The 19,455-nt window shown below is 46.5% G+C and overlaps 1 protein-coding gene across 3 annotated transcripts in view; it reads right to left on the reverse strand.

Annotated features, from left to right (window-relative positions):
* ASIC2 (acid sensing ion channel subunit 2) overlaps nucleotides 1-19,455 on the reverse strand; it is a 1,343,693-nt gene that overhangs the window by 222,867 nt on the left and 1,101,371 nt on the right. For all 3 annotated transcript variants that reach the window (XM_073325645.1, XM_073325646.1, XM_073325647.1), the window contains exon 2: nucleotides 12,846-12,996. In XM_073325645.1, coding sequence (XP_073181746.1) covers nucleotides 12,846-12,996 — 151 coding nt within the window. The remainder of the gene's footprint in view (nucleotides 1-12,845; nucleotides 12,997-19,455) is intronic.

A 19,455-nucleotide genomic window follows, 5' to 3' on the forward strand; every position in this document is an offset into this window, starting at 1 on the left:
TTTTGTAAATGGTAAAACTCCCAATGGTAGATTATCCCAAAACCTTCCTCATAACATGAATCCTTGATCCACCTGTTGATCTTCATTATCACAGAATATCAGGGTTGGAAGAGACCTTAGGAGGTCATCTAGTCCAACCCCCTGCTCAAAGCAGGACCAATCACCAATTTTTGCCCCAGATCCCTAAATGGCCCACTCAAGGATTAAACTCGCAACCCTGGGTTTAGCAGGCCAATACTCAAACCACTGAGAAATCCCTCCCCCACAGCTTCATCCTCCTTCTCTAGGGACTGGAAGTATTGCACTAAAAATCACCTGAGCTTCCATTTCTTTAAGCGTCTTCGCCAGCTGAGCAAAGTGCTTGATCCATTCCAGTGGGAATCTAGCAGTGTCATTCATCCCAACATGCAGAACAATCAGTGGATGTTTCCCCACTCCCATAGGGATCCTCTTCAGCCTCAGGTCCACATCTTGTACCCTTGCTCCTTAGTAGACAGCGCATACTTCTGTTCTCCAGACTTGGTGACAGGCCTGTTGATTCTTCTCAGTATGAAGTTCCTGATCACATAGCTCTGTCTCTACCTGGTCTTGGTATGAATCTGTTTTTATGTTCTCTCTTGCAGTCCCCTGTACATCATCCTCACTTTTCCTTAGACTCTGGTCCCTGGCTATCGCCATCATCTCTTCTTCTCTTCTACAGGAACTGAATCATAGACTCATAGAAATGTAGGACTGGAAAGAACTTTGAGAGTTCATCAAGTCAAGCCCTTTGTGCTGAGGCAGGACCATGTAAACCTCGACCAGCCCTGATGGGTTTTTGTCCAATTGGTTATTAAAAATCTCCAGTGATGGGGATTCCACAACCTCCCTTGGAAGCCTATTCCAAAACTTAATTACCCTTATAGTATAGATTAAGAACATTACTCATATTCAATCTGTGATCCACTGTAACTCCCAGATCCTTTTCAACTGTACTACTACCTAGGCAGTTATTCCCCATTTTTTTAGTTTTGAATTTGATTTTTCCTTCCTAAAGTGAAGTACTTTGCACTTGTTTTACTGAACTTCATCTTGTTGATTTCAGACCAATTCTCTAATTTGTCAAGGTTGTTTTGAATTCTAATCCTGTCCTCCAAAGTGCTTACAACTACTCCCATCTTGGTGTCATCTGCAAATTTTACAAGCATACTCTCCATTCCCACTCCTGGGGGAATTCTGCACCACTGTGCAAGTGCGGAATTAATGTGCCATGCAGAATAATTGATTCTGATGGGGACTGCAATTAAACCTTTCTCCCACCAGGGACTGATGTGGCACTAGAAGAGAGGGCAGCCGGCTCATGCTTTGGAGCAGCCAGCAGTGGAAAGGGAGGGGGTAGAGGCTGCCTTCCTCACAGCACCCTGCCCATGGGGCCAGATGAGGATGCACAGGATATGGGGGGATGGACAGAGCAGGGTACACAGGGCTGCTGAGGGGTCACACAGACTGGGGTTCAGAAGGCCTAGTGAGGGGGGACAGACTGGAGCAGGGGCCTAGGAGCTAGTGGGGTGACAACATTGAGCCAGGGGCTGAATGGGAGTGCAGAGCCATGTGGAGACAGGAGCGGGGGGAGTGCAGGGCCACATGGGGATGAAGGGAGTGAGAGTGGCTGAGTGGGGATGCAGGGACACGTGGGGGTGCAGGGACTGATGGGGGCAGTGTCAACTATGCCTGGCTGAATAGTGAGTGAGGGTGCAGGGACAGGGTGGGAGGAGGGAGTGAGGGTGCAGGGTCACATGGGGACATTTGCATATATGTCTGGCTGAATGGAGAGTGGGGGTGCAGGGACACATGGGGATGGAGCAGATGTGCCTGACTGAATGGGAGAGGCTAGGGGTCAGCTGGGGTCAGCATGGGGGAGGCTCCCCAACTCTCTAAGAATCCCTCCCCCCCACAAAAAAAAAATCTGTTCCATACTTCTCCCATGAACACCCAACAGCCCTGCAGATTCACTCCCAGGCTCCTTCAGAGCAATTACTTCCCTCTACCTCAGCTCTTCCATTACCCCTGACACCCCCAAGACTTTGCACAGCTTCTGAAAGGTGCGGGAAATACATTTCTGTATTGTAGTTTAAATGACAGGTTTCAGAGTAACAGCCGTGTTAGTCTGTATTTGCAAAAAGAAAAGGAGTACTTGTGGCACCTTAGTGACTAACCAATTTATTTGAGCATAAGCTTTCGTGAGCTACAGTGAGCTGTAGCTCACGAACGCTTATGCTCAAATAAATTGGTTAGTCTCTAAGGTGCCACAAGTACTCCTTTTCTTTTTGTAGTTTAAATGAAATGTTACTCAAAATTCTGTATTAATATGCCTACTAATGAATTTATTTGCCTAAGAAAACCATTTCTGGAACCTTTTCTGTTGTCTGTATTGTTACAGACATACTTGCTGACAGGTATTTTGAAATAAATTACCAAAATAATTCAAACCAACATGATTATATTGTGTTTTTTTGAGAAATAAAATATGCCCACTTGTGCAGAAGTTTTAAAATATTGCTCAAAGAATTTTTAATTTTTAAAGCGCAGAATTCCCTCAGGAGTACATTCTGTTACCAAGTCATTAATGAAACTATTGAATAATATCAGACCAAGGACTGACCCCTGTGGATCTCCACTATCCAGGGGCTTGGGACTACCTACCCCATCATTTGCCTCTGCCCATGGAAAATCCATATAATCCACTGTAATCAATTGTTTGGCAGGTTTCAGAGTAACAGCCTTGTTAGTCTGTATTCGCAAAAAGCCGATGAAGTGAGCTGTAGCTCACGAAAGCTCATGCTCAAATAAATTGGTTAGTCTCTAAGGTGCCACAAGTACTCCTTTTTTTTTTGCAATTGTCTGGCAGTGTCTCTGAGCCTAATAAGCAAGGTGACACTCTGCCAGCGCTGTGCGTAATAAACCCACGTGCTTGATTCTACACAGTGTCCATTTTGTTCCTTCATCCAGGATGTGTGTCCCCTTAGCAGGGCCCTTTCCCTCAACAGGGAGGATGGAGCATTCCATAAAAAGCACATTTCCTATGGCCCTATTCAGTTGACATTGGTCCCCCCAATTTTCCTTTTTAAACCACCAGTTCTGTTTGTGATCACTTTCTGTGACTCCTCAGCTCTCTCATCTGTCCTCTCACATCTACATTCTAAAACCACCGCTTGTACACAGAAAATGTTCTATAACAACTGGAAAATTAATTCCTTGGTGCCCCAGCAATCAGAGGATAAATGAAAGCAAAAAGAAATGCAATTATTGCCAAAACCTCATGGGAGTCCCTCCACTAGTATGTAACAGTCCCCAATACCTTTAGTAGTGTGATTTATTTATTCTCTCTCATTCGAGTTGTCTGAGTTAGCAGTGAAAGAAAGAATAGCTTATCGATGTACAGCGCAATTAAACAAATTCGGGGAAATTTAGATCCGTTTCATGATACATTCCACCTGACCTCTCCCTGTCTCCCAGTCCCCTTCTTCCTTTTTTTTCCTTGGCCTATTTGTGTATGTCTTTTTCTCAATTACCATTGTTACCCCTCCCTAACATGCTGTGTTTGTGTAATATTGTCTGATTTTGTATTGTCTGGGCTTGCAGCTTTGTTGTAAAGTTGCATAACTGCCTAATTGTATTGGCTAGCCTGTGAAGCGTGCATTATTTGGTATCATAAACAAGCTTTAAGTCATTCACCTTTTTGTATTTTTCATTTGTTTCTTTATGCAAATAAATAAATGTAATGACAAAACATGTTCTTTCTCCATGAAAAAAAATTGATATGAAAGATTGGCAAAGAATGGGAAGCAATAACTCCTCCTGAAGTTGAGGAGTGTTTCTGGTTTGGTCTACACTGAATGGTTAGGATGACACAGATACAATGAACAGGAGTTTAGCTCCCGTAATGTAGACATGGCCTAAGTCCACCTATGCTAAAGCATGAGAGCCAACAGAGAAATGACACAAATCTATTTCACTTTTTAGATTTCAGTCCATTGTCAAAATTCTCTCTACAGTCCAGGTCAGCTCTCATCCCCATGCCCTGGGAAAACCCTGCCATCTGCAGCTAGTTGTTCACTGCCACAGGCAAAGCATTGATTGGCTCTGCCCCATGTGCTCGACTTATAAGATATGGGATGGACTTGGGGAGATCGGAACTACTGGACAGCCTTCATTGCCACTGGCCATAGTGATCACTAAATTTGTGATGCTCTAATTATGGTAGGGAAGAGAAGGTATGATCTATCTACTCCCATACATGTCCATCCATTCATTTATCCCCATACACATCTTCCATCCATCCACCTATCCCCACATACAACTATCTGCCCATCTATCTCAGGCTATGTCTACACTGCACTTTTGTCAGTGAAAAAAATACCTCCTTGATCAACAGAAGTTTTACTGATGAAAAGCGCCAGTGTGGACGGTGCTTTGTTAGCAGGGGATGCTATCCCTTTAACAAAACTACCACCACTCATTGGGGGGTGGTTTTATTTTGCCACCAGGAGAGCTCTCTCCTGCCGGCAAAGAATATCTACATGGGACATCTTTCAGCGGCACAGCTGTGCAGTGGTAAGGTATGCAGCGTAGACATAGCATCAAGAATTATACTGCCACCCGTCACCATAGTATCTGACCACCTTCTGTGTATAATAAATAGCAATAACTAAGTCCCTAGTGTACTTCACGGAGCATCTGGCTCTATTAATTTCCTCCTTAGAATCACAGAATATCATAGAATATCAGGGTTGGAAGGGACCTCAGGAGGGCATCTAGTCCAACCCCCTGCTCAAAGCAGGACCAATCCCCAATTAAATCATCCCAGCCTTCTGGCAAACTGGTCAGTCATGACAGTCTGAAGGTCTGAACCACAACAGGACACCTGCTGCTGATCCCTTTTTGAGATATGCTGCTCCAGATCAATGGTTCTTTGCCTATGTCAGCTCCCCTGACATTTCATATTTACAAATACACGGTCACTGCACTGCTTGTAAGTTTTCCTTTTGTAATGGAGCTCGGCACTGTATGAATCATACTGGAGCACAAGCCAGATTTTGTTTTGTCCCTGAACCTCCACAGTGAACACCAGAGGGCCACATTTTGCTGTCAGTTACACTGGTGCCCATCTGGAGTAACTCCGGTGAAGGTAATGAAGCCAGTCAAATTAACACTGGCATAAACGGATAGTCATTCTTTCGTGATGGCCCTGTGATACTACACGTATCACATGCCACCCTGAATTCAGTAATCAAAGATGCCTGAATTTATTAAGAACATCCACTAATTACACTGATATGCCAAAGTAAATTCCAAGTGAATAGTCAGCGCACCTGGTTAGGAGGTTAGGAGTCGTTAGGAGTTGATGGTCCCATAGCATGTGTGTATTGAGCACAGGGGCTGCATGGATAGAAAAACCAAGACCGCATGTCTTAGGATACTTAGGAACAAGAGGGCAAGTCAGCCTTAGCTCTGAGCTCAATGCTAAATGTTGACATTATTGCTATGGAATATTTAGCGGCAGTACGTTCCACTGCAGCACTGACCGCATCTCATGCGCATCTCCACAGCACACACCCACAGTTTTAATTCTACCTTGCCTAGGGCAAAATCCTTGAGGGCAAGAAAATGAAAGTGCCCATGGAAATGCTCTGAATTTATACCAGCATCAGTAAACTTTGCAAGAGGAATTTTGAAGCCAGCGGCTGATCCAGAATTATCCCCCTTACCACCTCCAGCTTGCCACGGCACTCAGAGTCTGACATTAAAAGTTTCAAGGGGTGGAAATCATGTTCTAATCAGATCCATCTCTGCAAACGCACACCTGAAATGCCAGAGATCCCTGTGTAAACCAAGCGGAACCACCTGATCAACATCCTCTACAGCAAACAGGGAAAGATAAAGAATGAGCTCTCAAAACACACGCTTCTCTTGGGCTGTGTTTCTTATTTACAACACTGTGGTCAGAATGATTTCCTACTTGCGCTGTTGGTGTAAGGTCGATATTGAACGGCAACAGGCCAATGCAGTAAAATTAACTAGGAATAGATTCCTTTTCCAATCAAATACTCATGCCAACATTTAGAGTCTCTTTTCATATATATGATTGGATTTCTGTCACGTCCATGACAAAGCAAAATAAAATGATCACAGACGGTATTTTGCAATCATTTGTTTGCACATACATGAAAGATTCTCCCCAATCAGTTGTGACTTCCTGCTAGGTTACTCGGTATCCACTGGTTCCTCTAAAGTTCTTAGGAAAGGGATTTCCCCCTCGCTTTAGTTCCTCAATCTGATTTTACCTTCAGGCAGTGTTGTCAATTCTTGTAAATTTCTCACAGTATTGCGTGCTTTTCTTTAAGCCTGGAGTCATATGAATAGCTTGGAATCACAGCTTTCAGGTTTTTTTAAACAAGTAAATTTCTGGTCCTTGTGATTGTAGATAAATGCAGGAAAGTCCCAAAAGGTGCAAAATACAGAAGCCAAATAAAAACAATTCTAGATTTATTGTTGCATGACCTTATGGTCTCCTTTGGGGGGTTAGCACCTGCAGGCAGAGCCCTTGGAATGACAACACAGGCACAAGCTCAGTAAGTGCAGCACTTGCATTGAATACTCTAAGAAGGTGCAGAGGCAGCTGATGCTGATGACTCCAAGCCCATTAACTTTCTGCCAGGCAGGAAATGCTCCCCCTCTGATCTTCCTGTCAGGGTTAATTCCTGAATCTGGATCATCTCCTCCTGGAGCAGCCACACCCTTTAGGTGCTACACACACCCCCAGCCAGTCCCCTGACTTGGTGACACTGCTCTCCCTTGTGAAAAAGACACATCCTTACTTCTAATCAACAGAACAACCTATGTAAACACAATCTCCATGCCAACCCGGGAATCCCACTACCTCCCTTTGGAAGGAAATGCCATTGGTATAGCCAGGCATGCTTTGCTGCGGTGGAACCTAACAACTTCCTGGCAGCCCAGTCAATGCAGATTACAGCGGCTCTCCATCGCAACGAGTACAGCCTGGCTAATCCCTGGCTGGGACCTTCTCTACATCAAGATGTCTCCTATCTCATTAGATGTAGTACTTGCAAAATCTGCAGCAAGAACAAAAGGCAACAATGGGTTCCCCTGGTCTATTGTTTGAACCACGCAGAATTAGCCAGATAGTTAACAGGCCCATTTTGTTTTGCAGTAAGACAGGATCTCTCTGTCTTGCTCAGATTTCACCTGACCCACTACGTCATCCCTCTCGGGAATCAAGTAGGCGCGCGGCAGCACGAAGGAGTCTCTACAGCCACATCCATCTCAATTCTAGCTGGAATGCAAGATATCGCATCTGCATTTCCATAAACCTGTGTGTCAAAATCTGCTGGAGTGTGTCTGGGCGTCTAGCTGGGCCCATTTTGATAGGTGGGGCAGAGCTTCGTTTCTCAGTGTTCTCATTTATTCTCCCCTCCTCTCTAGAACAAAGGGAAACCCCTCTCATTTAGTGCTATACTTTAGAATCGGAGAGTCTGTTGCTAAATTAGCTACCCAGACCCACCTAACTCCCTTTTCTGAAGCACATCATGCTTTCCCAGGCTCCCACCAGCTGGCTCCATAACGCAGTCTGGTCTGTCATTACTTGCTATACCTATTACCTGGCCTGGAATTACCCAGTCTTATCTTTGAGGGGATTAGAATGTCCTCTAGCAGAGCTACCTGACCTGTCCCAATGGCATCATGCCAGCAAATTACAGCAATGCCTTTTCCAGTCAAAGTGCAGGCTTATCTCTCACATTAAGGTTCGCTCCAGATTGCATCAGACAATCAGTCTCAACCAGTGCCCCCTAATCAGAGTCCACGATAAAATCCCACACCAATTGAAGGTTGTCAGTTTCTACAGTGGTTTGCCAATGACCCATTACATTCAGTCTTTGGCCAAAAATCAAGCTGATTCTGTTTCAAAACAAGGTCGAAACAAGCAAATCCCTAAGAAACTCAACACTCTATGTGACTAGATACCCCTGGCATGCAGTCTGGGACTGTGGGGGGCCAGCTGTGCACCCCTGACTCTCTCCGTCCCTTGCCCCTGTTTGTCCCTTGCCCCTGCTTGCTGGGAGCCAATCAAAAAAAAAAAGAAAAAGAAGAAGCAACAAGTTACAACACGCTACAAGCCAGCCAAGCGACAAGCCAAAAAAATAGACAACAAGCAACTCACAAGACAATTAAGCCAAAAACAAGCCCAATTTCTGCATTTTTTTTTTGCGGGTTTGGCATGTCTGCTCAGTGGAGGTGCCACACACAGACCTGGCCAGCAAACTAACTTGGTTACAGTATTGTTTTTAAAAAGTGCATGATTTTTAAGCCAATCTTGTGACCTCGGGGGGGAGGGGGGAAAGGAGGGGGAGGCCAGGGGCCTGACTCGTGATTTTTTCATGGTAGGGGCTGTCCATTCTGCTTCATTTCATGACAATCTGGGCATGTTCCATATGCCTATTCCTGTCAGTGGAAAATCCAGAATGAAGCAAAACCGTGTCCACTTTCTATTATGGAATAAGGAGCTCACTGTATGTGGATTTAACAGTGTGTCCCCATAATGATCTTACGGTTACAGACAAGACTGAAACCAAAGGTATGTTTTTCTGACACAAGGACTCGTTAGCCAAGGTATTTCAGCTTCCAAAGATATTAACGGGTGTTCAGCAAAGCTGTTTTGAGACTGTCCATATGCTTCATTTTGTTTGCCAGGTCAATCACAATTAAATAATCTTTTGTTTTACAAAGCAGGCGAAGCTGTGACATGGCGTCTGGAGCCCTCAGAGCAGCGTTATCCCCAGGCAGGGACCAATATTTTCCTTCTGCGCCTTGACTACTGGCTTTGCAAAGAAAAGCTTCAAAATGCAGAAATCCAGAGGCACTGAGCCAGCAGCAGGTTCCAGCTTCCAAGTGCAAGTGCCAAATCTTTTCATGAGGCAAGAGGAGGGGAAATCGCTGCTACAGCGTCGCTAACTCCTGGCTGAGAGCGAAACGCCCAGGAGCCCGCACTGAAGGATAAAGGCAGCATTGACACTCTGGAGTTTTAGGGTGGTAAAATCACAAGGCCAAATTCTGCCCTCCTGAGCCAGACCTCCTGTGGACCAACGACGTGCGGCATGAGTACTTTAGGCCCACTGCAGACAAATTCTTATTTACGTGACAATCACCATCAGCCAATACCTGGGGCTCAACCAGGGACCTCGGGAGCATGTCGGCACATGCAGAAGAGACTGTAACAGACTCACATCCTTGGTGGATCGGTGAGGCCTGTCCCTAGGGCTGCCAACTTTGGTTGGATGAATTCCTGGAGATTTCATTCATTCTTTAATTCCTGGAGACTCCAGAACAATCCTGGAGGGCTGGCAGCCCTGCCTGCCCCACACACGGCTCAGTAAGTTACATACCCCCAGCCCCACAGAGCCAGGAGTCACACGTGTGCATCTGAGGGTTGTAAGCTGTCTCACGGCATTCATTTGAGGAATTACTTGGACTGAGTCATGTGCTGGGGACTCTCTGAAGAGCACTGACGGGCCTGTCTGTCCTAGCCTCTGGAAGGAGATGGAGAGAACCAGATGGCAGAATGTGGAGTGGAGGGAAAGCCAGGCCTGGTGTCACGTCCTGGAAAGCAGGCCCGGCTCAGTCCTGCAGCCTCCTGACACTTGTGCTATGAGTTTGGAGAGTGCGCAGCTGGTTCTGTTGGGAAGGGGCTGGAAGATTTACATAATACAAAGGATCCGTCCCCACCGCATCTCACTGGAGCGGACAACTAGGAAAAACAGTCAAGCCTTTCTTTGTAGGGTTAGCAAGCGGCCGATTAAAGTGGCTGAGCTGCTCGGCTGAGGGCTTGTCTAGACCGACGGCGCTGGTGCGGTGGCACTGCTCTGGCGGTTAGTGAAGATGCTGATGGGAGAAGCGCACCCTTTGGTTTAGGTTCTCCACCTCCCCAAGAGGCAGGAGCAAGGTCAGTGGGAGAAGCCCTCCTGTCGCCGGAGTGCTGTCTACACTAGGAGTTTGGTCAGTGTAACCTCATTGCCCAGGGGTGTGGATTTTCCACACCCATCAGCCACGTAGTTATACTGACAGATGTTTGTAGCATAGACCAGGGTGAAGGCTCCAGCCAGCCCCGTCTAATGGGGTAGCCAGAAGCAGCTTTTTCCCCTCCCCAGCCCCAGCAAGACACATTTAGCTGCTTCTTGACCCACTTATGGACTTAGTCTCTTGGCAGAGAGAGAGAGACACCCAGTGGGGGAGCTCGGTTGACTTAACACCGTCTCTGATGGGAGTTCCCTGCAGGAAGGACAGCAGCCTACTTAGCCCACACAGGCCCTCTCACTCTGCTTACAGGAAGCCCATCTCCATCCAGATTGCACAGCAGCTGCTCCCCCTGCCTGGTCTGGGGATGCTGAAAATTACAGATGCCTGTAGCAGCCCATCCCGGGCCAGAGCCCCCTGGGAGCCCACAGAGTCTGATACCTGAAAAGGATTTGGTTTTAGTGGGGTTTGCAGAGGTTGTGGGATTTAACTGAAGGGCGCTCGGAGGCTGTGACAGGCTGGGGGTGGCCATGGCGGGCGAGGGCAGGAGAAGGAAGGGAAGGGCAGTGACACTGGTACATACCCGGGGGGTCAGGCCGGCTTGTGCAGCCCAGGCTGACGAATGTACCATTGCGTCCTCACCGCTATATCTAGCCAGCGAGCTAGCTCGGATACATCTACACGAGCTGCACATGACAACCTAGCTGTTGCAAAGCTGTACCTGTGAACAGCAGACTTGAGTCTTCAGCTTGCTGGGGCAGCGAGACAGATCCAGGCCCGGGGTCAGAAAAAAGAAGGGCAACGGGGTACAATAGCCAGTGAGATCCCTCACTTCCCCAGGAAGCCATGCCCATGTCTCTTTCACACCCTTCCCTCAGGGCACGGTTACTTCAAACACACCCAAAAGGCTGTCTCCCTGGCCAAAGCAGGCTGCCTGGGCCTAGAGCTCATTTCCTTGGCATCTCCCTCTGCCCCTCCAGAGCTGGGACTCTCCCCTTCCTTTAAAGCCCAGCAGATGGGAAGGCAGACAGCCCAAGTGCTGTGAGAGCAGCAGGGGTCAGCACACAAGCAAGGTGTCCCAGTCCTAGAAGGGTTTCTCTGGAGTTTTGAAATATTTTTTTCTCAGCTGGAAAGGGTACTGATCTCTCCACCGGCCTTGTCCACAAAGCCCCGGATATTGAGGGGATGGCACTGCTGGAAACATCTCCATCTGCTGGCAAGAGGGAACTACAATACACACTTGCCCCCTTACCCTCTTCCCCACTGTCCTGCCCCCCTCACCTCCTTCCATTCACTTTTCTTTCCAGTTAACTGATCATCTCCTAACTAAGCCCCCACCCTCTCCAGATTCCCAAAAATAAAAAACAACTATGGAACTAACATGCCATCTACTGCCACCATCACTTTGTTCACTCTGCTGGTGTCTTCTACTCCTTCCCCCATCCTGTGTCTATCTGGTCTATTTAGATCACAGGCAGGGACTGTCTACTACTATGTGTTTGCAGAGCAGCTCACACAACCCTTCCTGGTTTGCCTTTATGCACTACCATTCTACTACTAACAACAGACAACAATAATAACCCAAGCATCGGGAGCGGCAAAGACTCAAGCTTCTGGGGTTTTAAGTTCATTACTACGTTCTGCGTGTATTGAAGGTCAATGGCAAAGCTCTCCATAAGAAAAGGAAAGCTTTGCTAGATCCCACTATGCAGCATCGATTTAACTCCAAATACATTTACATTTTAATGCCAATGTCTGGAAATCATCAACTTCTTCAATTACCTGCTGAGATCCAAGTTCAGTGTTTCCATGGGAACAGCAACAGTTAATCACCACAATTAATATTTATATCTTGGTAGTGTCCAGAGGGCCCAATCAGGCCTCATTGTATCAGGTGCTGTACAAATACATAGGAAGGTGTATTTTGTTCTCTCATCCTCTCCCCAGAGGGAGAAGCATGTGGAGTTGAGTGTCTTGTTTAGGAAGACAGAGAGAGAGTGTGTGTGTGTGTGTGTGTGTGTTTAATATACATGTTGCTGTGGGTTTATGTTAGAGAGACAGCTGGTCAAAAAATGTACCTTGCACTTCTAGTGGGGGAATGTGATGAGGTTTGGGATGGTCCTTAGTTCTTGGATAGTCTTAGGCTACAATCTCAGATCACCAAATTAAGGCTGAAGAGAGTGGCGCCCTAGATTTGTTTAGTAATTGAATCGCGTAGCACTGTGAGGCTTCGCCCAAGTAAGGCGGCAAACAAGTCAGTGACATGATACCCAGAATTTTTAAAAGAATGTGAGTGTGGGGACCACCTGGAGAATTCTGGGTATCCATCACGAAGGTGACATGGATTCACAGCCAGCTCTTCCCCTTGTCAAGATGTCTAATTTAGATTCTAAAATCCCACTGTAGTCACCCTGAACTTGATGCAGAGGTCAAACACATGAGCTGGCTTTGAAAGGTAGCTGTGACTACGGGGTAATGGAGCAGCTTGGAGACGACCAAGCAGGTGGGGAATGCTTCCAGGCTGGCAGGCTCGTCTTCATCAAGAACCACTTCACTCGCTTGTGTCCTTGAGTTTGAGGTGGTCAAGCTAACTTTGAAACTTGACCTGTTTTTGCAAAGGCTGCAAGTTCCCTGAAGAGCTCAAGAACTTTTAAGTTTAAGCTTAGCTCGGGAGAACCGGCTTCCCACAGAACATGTCAAAACTACTACAGCGTGTTTGCAACCAAGGCACATCCTCAGATAGAGAGAGAAAAAAAGTAAACATTGGGTCTTACCTGTTTCTCCCCATATTGGTAAATATTCATCCTGCTGTATGTCCAGCATGATCTCCAATCCATTGCCTGTCCCACCTTTGACCGTGGTAAGCAGGGGCCGCCCTTCTTCTCCTGAGTTAAACATGTAACATTTCCCATATTTTGTAAACACCTTCGAGAGAGAGAAAAGAGAGAGCTCTATGTAACACATCTCTTCCCAACCCAACCGTGGCTGCAGAGACTTGAAAAATGTAAGTGTGGCAGAGCTCCAGAGGAAACAGCTGAAACCAGATCTAATCTGGTTTAATAATTTAGTATGTTAAGTTTGTTCCTCTTTACAGGGGGAAAAAAAGGAGTAGGGTGAGAACAAACAGCGTTTTAAAGGAATGAACAAATGTTTTTGGAAATAGTTCCTCTGACTCACACCATGTCAGAGCTCTAAGAAATAGATACACTTGCAAAGCTTGAGTACATGTTGAACTATAATGTAAGTCCCGTTTCATCCAAGATGTCACAGCAGCACAGCCAGATGCTGCTGGGCTTTCACTACTGCACATTTAGAAGTGGTCCCGCTTGCCCTAAGTGCAAAAGAATACAAATGCCTGTGTTGGAACCCCGTTTACTCCAAGAGGACTCAGGTGAATCTAGGTGCCAGCTTCCCCCTTATCCTACAGCCTGTGAAATACATGCTTTCATTTAACATGCTTCTTGTTGTTTCTTTCCATCTCCCCCCACAACCCCATGAATCAGAAATAAAAGACCTTTCAAGGCAGACACGCTACTGTTGGAGAGTGGAGAATTTGGCAGGCTAGACTAATTCTCTTTGAAAGCAAAGAGAACTGTTCTGCATACAACACTTGGCGGTCTGCACATGACAGTTGTTTCTTGGCCCTGAGCCAGCTTTCTGCTGGATTCTTACTCAACAAGGATTCATTCAAGCTAAGCCAAACATTGCACGCCTGGGACCCATTCACACACACAGCTCCTTTGCCAATGAACATAACAGAATTAAAGCTCTGCTGTCTCAACACACTCTATATCGACACAAAGACGTAACACTTTTAATCCTATCATTTAAGGCCACAGCAATAACAAGAGGATGACTTCCTCCAGTCACAGGAAGTTTTCAAGATTTCCCCCCTCTTGGTTTAATCAGTGGTTTAGTCTACACCTCACTTATCACCCCTTTTCCATTTAGATCTTGGGGTGGAGGCAAACACTTGAACACAATGATTTGCATGCAGTTGCTTGTAATGTCAATAGAGAAATAACAGGAAGCCACACTCACTCAATAGAGAAATAACAGGAAGCATGGCAAGTTTGCTCCACTGTCCCTTGTGGGAAACATATTATTTGAGGTTTGCAGCATTGCCAGCCCCAAGAATCAAAAACCATGAATCAAGTCCCCAAACATCACAAGATTGGCTTAAAAATCACAAGATTAAAAACGTAATAAATATTGGGTTCTATTTGCCTTCTGGGGCTGGAATATTTAGAGGTCACGGCTTTAAGAGCTTATTTGCAGCCATGAGGGCCAAAAACACACTGTGGAAAAAAAAGCCAAGATTCTTACACAGTCACAAGATTTCAGCAGTTGGGACTCTACCCTCTCCCCCTTCCCCCCACCAAATACCATAAGACTCACAACAAAATCATGAGACTTGGCAACACTGTGCCCACGCGGACTCATCTGGCTGCTGGGTTATTCTTGAAAACATTTGTAAATCCCCAAAACATCATATATTTTTAGCAGTGATGAGTATTCATCTGAACACCAGTACTGGAAAATGCAACATTTGCTACTTACTATTCAGAGTTTTCCAGTTTCAAAAGCTCCAGTCCTCCAATCAGAGAGCAGTTTACTCTTCATTCATAACAACCAATCACAGCAAACAGATCACATGAACAAACGACAAGCTAATTGTGATTCCATTTAATGATGCAGCAAATACTCACAAACAAGTGCGTTCGCTGGGATCAAATTATCACACAAGTGATTCATAAACCTAAACAAAGGCCAGATTCATCTGCTAATTTATGTCCAACAAATAATCTGATCATTTCTACTTGCCCAGTGCAATTATGACCCATCACTGCAGGAACAAGTGAAAAGAGAATGCTGGGAAGGGACAAAAGAGTGTATTCCAATGGAGCTATCCAATCAGAGCAAATGGAGCACAAAAAAAAATAAAGCACTTGCAAATATGTCCTTTTAAAATTTCTTTCCTCCAAAGTGAAAATCTCTCTTTAATATGTGACCAACCGATCAAACTCTCCAGATCTAGAAGGTTAATCTGAACCAACTAGTGACTTGGTTTTTTAGGTTTATCCAGAGATGTTCTACATACAGAGGTGACATTTTCTAATTAGCATGGTTTAACTTAAAGCAAGAAGAAAACCTATATTAGTGCAAATCATAGGAAATCAGGAAGGTTTATATTAAAGGCAGCAGAATATTCTATTTAATGAACAAGGACTGAGGTCACGTCTACACTACAGACAGTATATTGGTTACTCTTTCTTGCCACTTCCCTATTCAGGAGCAGCAAATTGTATAGCTTTCTTCCAAAACTCATAATTGTACACATGACTGTCCTGCAAATTGGTCTCTTTAACGTCTGCTAATATCCAGTCCATGTACTAGTCTTTGACCTGACCCTTTTTCAAGGTTCCTTCTACACTCTGAACTCTAGGGTACAGATGTGGGGACCTGCATGAAAGATCCCCTAAGCTTATTCTTACCAGCTTAGGTTAAAAACTTCCCCAAGGTACAAAATTTGCCTTGTCCTTGAACCCTATGCTGCCACCACCAAGCATGTTAAATAAAGAACAGGGAAAGAGCCCACTTGGTGACATCTTCCCCTCTAAAATATCCCCCCAAGCCCTACACCCCCTTTCCTGGGGAAGGCTTGATAAAAATCCTCACCAATTTGCATAGGTGAACACAGTCCCAAACCCTTGGATCTTAAGAACAATGAAAAAGCAATCAGGATCTTAAAATAATTTTAATTAAAGAAAAGTAAAAGAAACACCTCTGTAAAATCAGGATGGTAAATACCTTGCAGGGTAATCAGATTCAAAACAGAGAATCCCTCTAGGCAAAACCTTAAGTTACAAAAAGACACAAGAACAGGAATATACATTCCCTCCAGCACAGCTTATTTTACCAGCCATTAAACAAAAGAAAATCTAACACATTTTCTAGCTAGATTACTTTTACTAACTTAACAGGAGTTGGAAGGCTTGCATTTCTGATCTGTTCCAGGCAAAAGCATCACACAGACAGACAAACCCTTTGTTCCCCCCCGCCTCCAGATTTGAAAGTATCTTGTCCCCTCTTTGGTCATTTTGGGGCAGGTGCCAGCAAGGTTACTTTAGCTTCTTAACCCTTTACAGGTGAAAGGGTTTTGCCTCTGGCCAGGAGGGATTTTATAGCACTGTATACAGAAAATTGGTTACCCTTCCCTTTATATTTATGACATCCTTGGTCATCTTCCATCCATGATCATTACAAAGGTCATCCTACCAATATAACTCTCAGGTCTCTACTGGTAGCCTACCCTCTCTCAACATGTCTTCAATTAGGGCAACCCACATTGGGCCTTTCACAATTTCATCTGGTTCGCTATCACTGAGCGTCCAACCATTTGACCCCCTCAACATCTTCATTCCCGTGGTGGAGAGCATACTGATTTCTTTTTTTGTGTCTGGCCTAGTCTCTGTTCTATACATTATGATGGGTTGAGTTACAATTTTGTACACTCTACCATTTATTGGCAATTTTTTATCACAGAAAGTGGGGTCAGCTCCCACAACATGCACCAATGGGTTTGGTACAATGCTGGGCATCACTCAGGAGGGCATCACTGTCAACAACCATTGATCTTTGGTATTTACATTCACTCCTTTAAGCTCTCTGCCTGTGATGTCCTTTATTCTGTGAGGGGGTGAGGTCATATCATCTTGTTGGTGCCCAGTTCCCTCAGCCTCTCCTCATAAGTCATGTGTTCCAGTCCCCTAATCATTTTTGTTGCCCTCCGCTAGACATTTTCCAATTTTTCCACATCCTTCCTGTAGTGAGAGGCCCAAAACTGGACACAGTACTCCAGATGAAGCCTCACCAATGTTGAATAGAGGGGAACGATCACATCCCTCGATCTGCTGGCAATACTCCTATGTATACATCCCAAAATGCCATTGGCCTTCTTGGCAACAAGGGCACACTGTTGACTCATATCCAGCTTCTCGTCCACTGTAACCCCTAGGTCCTTCTCTGCAGAACTGCTGCCTAGCCATTCGGTCCCTAGTCTGTAGCGGTGCATGGGATTCTTCCGTCTTAAGTGCAGGACTCTGCACTTGTCCTTGTTGAACCTCATCAGATTTCTTTTGGCGCAATCCTCTAATTTGTCTAGGGCCCTCTGTAGCCTATCCCTACCCTCCAGCATATCTACCTCTCCTCCCAGTTTAGTGTCATCTGCAAACTTGCTGAGGGTGCAATCCACACCATCCTCTAGATCATTTATGAAGATATTGAACAAAATCGGCCCCAGGACCGACCCTTGGGGCACTCCACTTGATACTGGCTGACAACTAGACATGGAGCCATTGATCATTACCCATTGAGCCTGACAATCTAGCCAACTTTCTATCCTCCTTATAGTCCATTCATCCAACCCATACTTCTTTAACTTGCTGGCAAGAATACTGTGGGAGACCGTGTCAAAAGCTTTGCTAAAGTCAAGGAACAACAAGTCCACCGCTTTCCCCTCATCCACAGAGCCAGTTATCTTGTCATAGAAGGCAATTAGATTAGTCAGGCATGACTTGCCCTTGGTGAATCCATGCTGACTGTTCCTGGTCACTTTCCTCTCCTCTAAGTGCTTCAGAATTGATTCCTTGAGGACCTGCTCCATGATTTTTCCAGGGACTGAGGTGAGGCTGACTGACCAGTTCCCAGGATCCTTCTTCTTCCCTTTTTTAAAGATGGGCACTACATTAGCCTTTTTCCAGTCGTCCGGGACCTCCCCCGATCGCCATGAGTTTTCAAAGATAAACTACCTCCCTACCACCTCCTTATGCACCAACCAGAGAATACGATCCCGCCTGCTACCACCCTATACACCAACCAGAGAATACGATCCCGCCCGCTACCACCCTATATACCAACCAGAGAATATGACCCTGCCCCCACCTCTCTATGCACCAACCAGAGAATACAATCCCACCCCCAACCCCCCTATGCACCAACCAGAGAGTTTAACCGCACCACTTATCTCCCTGTGCATGAACCAGAGAATATGAATCTGCCCCCTTTCTAACCCCCTACTTCCTTATGCACTGCCCCCACCCCATCTCACTATGCAGCAGCCCTGCTGTCTACCACCCTGTGCATCAACCAGAGAATACAACCCCACCCATACCTCATTATGCACCAACCAGAGAATATGACCTCACCTCACTTCCCCAGAATAGGACCACACTGCCCACCTCCCTACAAGCCCATTCTGGTAATACACCCTTGCCCCCCCCACCTCCCACTAAAAATATATGCCAACTCTCTCACAGCTCCACAGGCCCTACAGAGAACACAACCCCTACCCCTGCCACCCCTGTCCTTAAAATCACACACGTCAAGTTTAAGTTCAACTCTAATGTCGCCAACAACAACTAACACAGAGGTTGGCCGTGCTGTGAGCCCTGTTAGCTGGCACAACAGTTAATGTCATCACATAGAGTGGAATAACTGCTGGATTTTGTGATGGGCTGTACCAGCTCTTTGGGGTACCCAGGGGGAACTCTCTACACTGACAGCACCGTGTCCTATGCTGAGGAAGAAACTCCACTATCCTGCTTCCATTACAGTGCTTCACGCAGGTCCAGCAGAGCCTGGAGAAGTGAGGCTTGTTTGGCAACTGGGCTATACAACCTGCAGACCTTGCCTGAGTATGGCTTGGGCTGGGAAGCCCTGAGACTGGCCAGGTAGGTCTAAAACAGGGGTGGGGAACCTTTTTTCTATCATGGGCCACTGACCCACAGAAAAAATCAGTCACAGGCCACACAGCCCCGTAGGGGGCGCAGAGGCTCAGGCCTTCCCCTAGGCTCTGGGATGGGGCCAGAAATGAGGGGTTCAGGGTGAAGGAGGGGGCTCTGGGCTGGGTCAGGGGGTTGGGGTGTGGGAGGTGGTGAGGGGTCTGGCTGGGGGTGTGGGATCTGGGGTGATGCTCAGGCAGGAGGTTGGGGTGCAAGAGGGGGATCCGGTCTGGGGCAGGGGGTTGGGGTGCGGAAGGAGGGTTGTGGTGTGGGCTCTGGGAGGGAGTTTGGGTGCAGGATGGGGCTCAGGGCTGGGGCAGGGGGTTGAGATGCGGGTGGGGGTGCAGTGTCTGGGAAGGAGTTAGGGTGTAGGAGGGGGTTCCAATCTGGGGCAGGAGGTTCAGGGTGTGGGCTCTAGTCGGGCGGCGCTTATCTCAGGCAGCTCCTGGTCAGTGGCACGGTAGGGCTAAGGCCCTGCCTGCCCTGGCTCCACGCTGCTCCCAGAAGCAGCTGCCATGTCCTGCTCCTAGGAGGGGCCAGGGGATTCTGCACGGCGCGCACTGCCCACACCCATAGGCGCCATCCTCGCAGCTCCCATTAG

This window comes from Lepidochelys kempii, chromosome 27, assembly GCF_965140265.1.
Source record: "Lepidochelys kempii isolate rLepKem1 chromosome 27, rLepKem1.hap2, whole genome shotgun sequence".
NCBI lineage: Eukaryota > Metazoa > Chordata > Testudines > Cheloniidae > Lepidochelys > Lepidochelys kempii.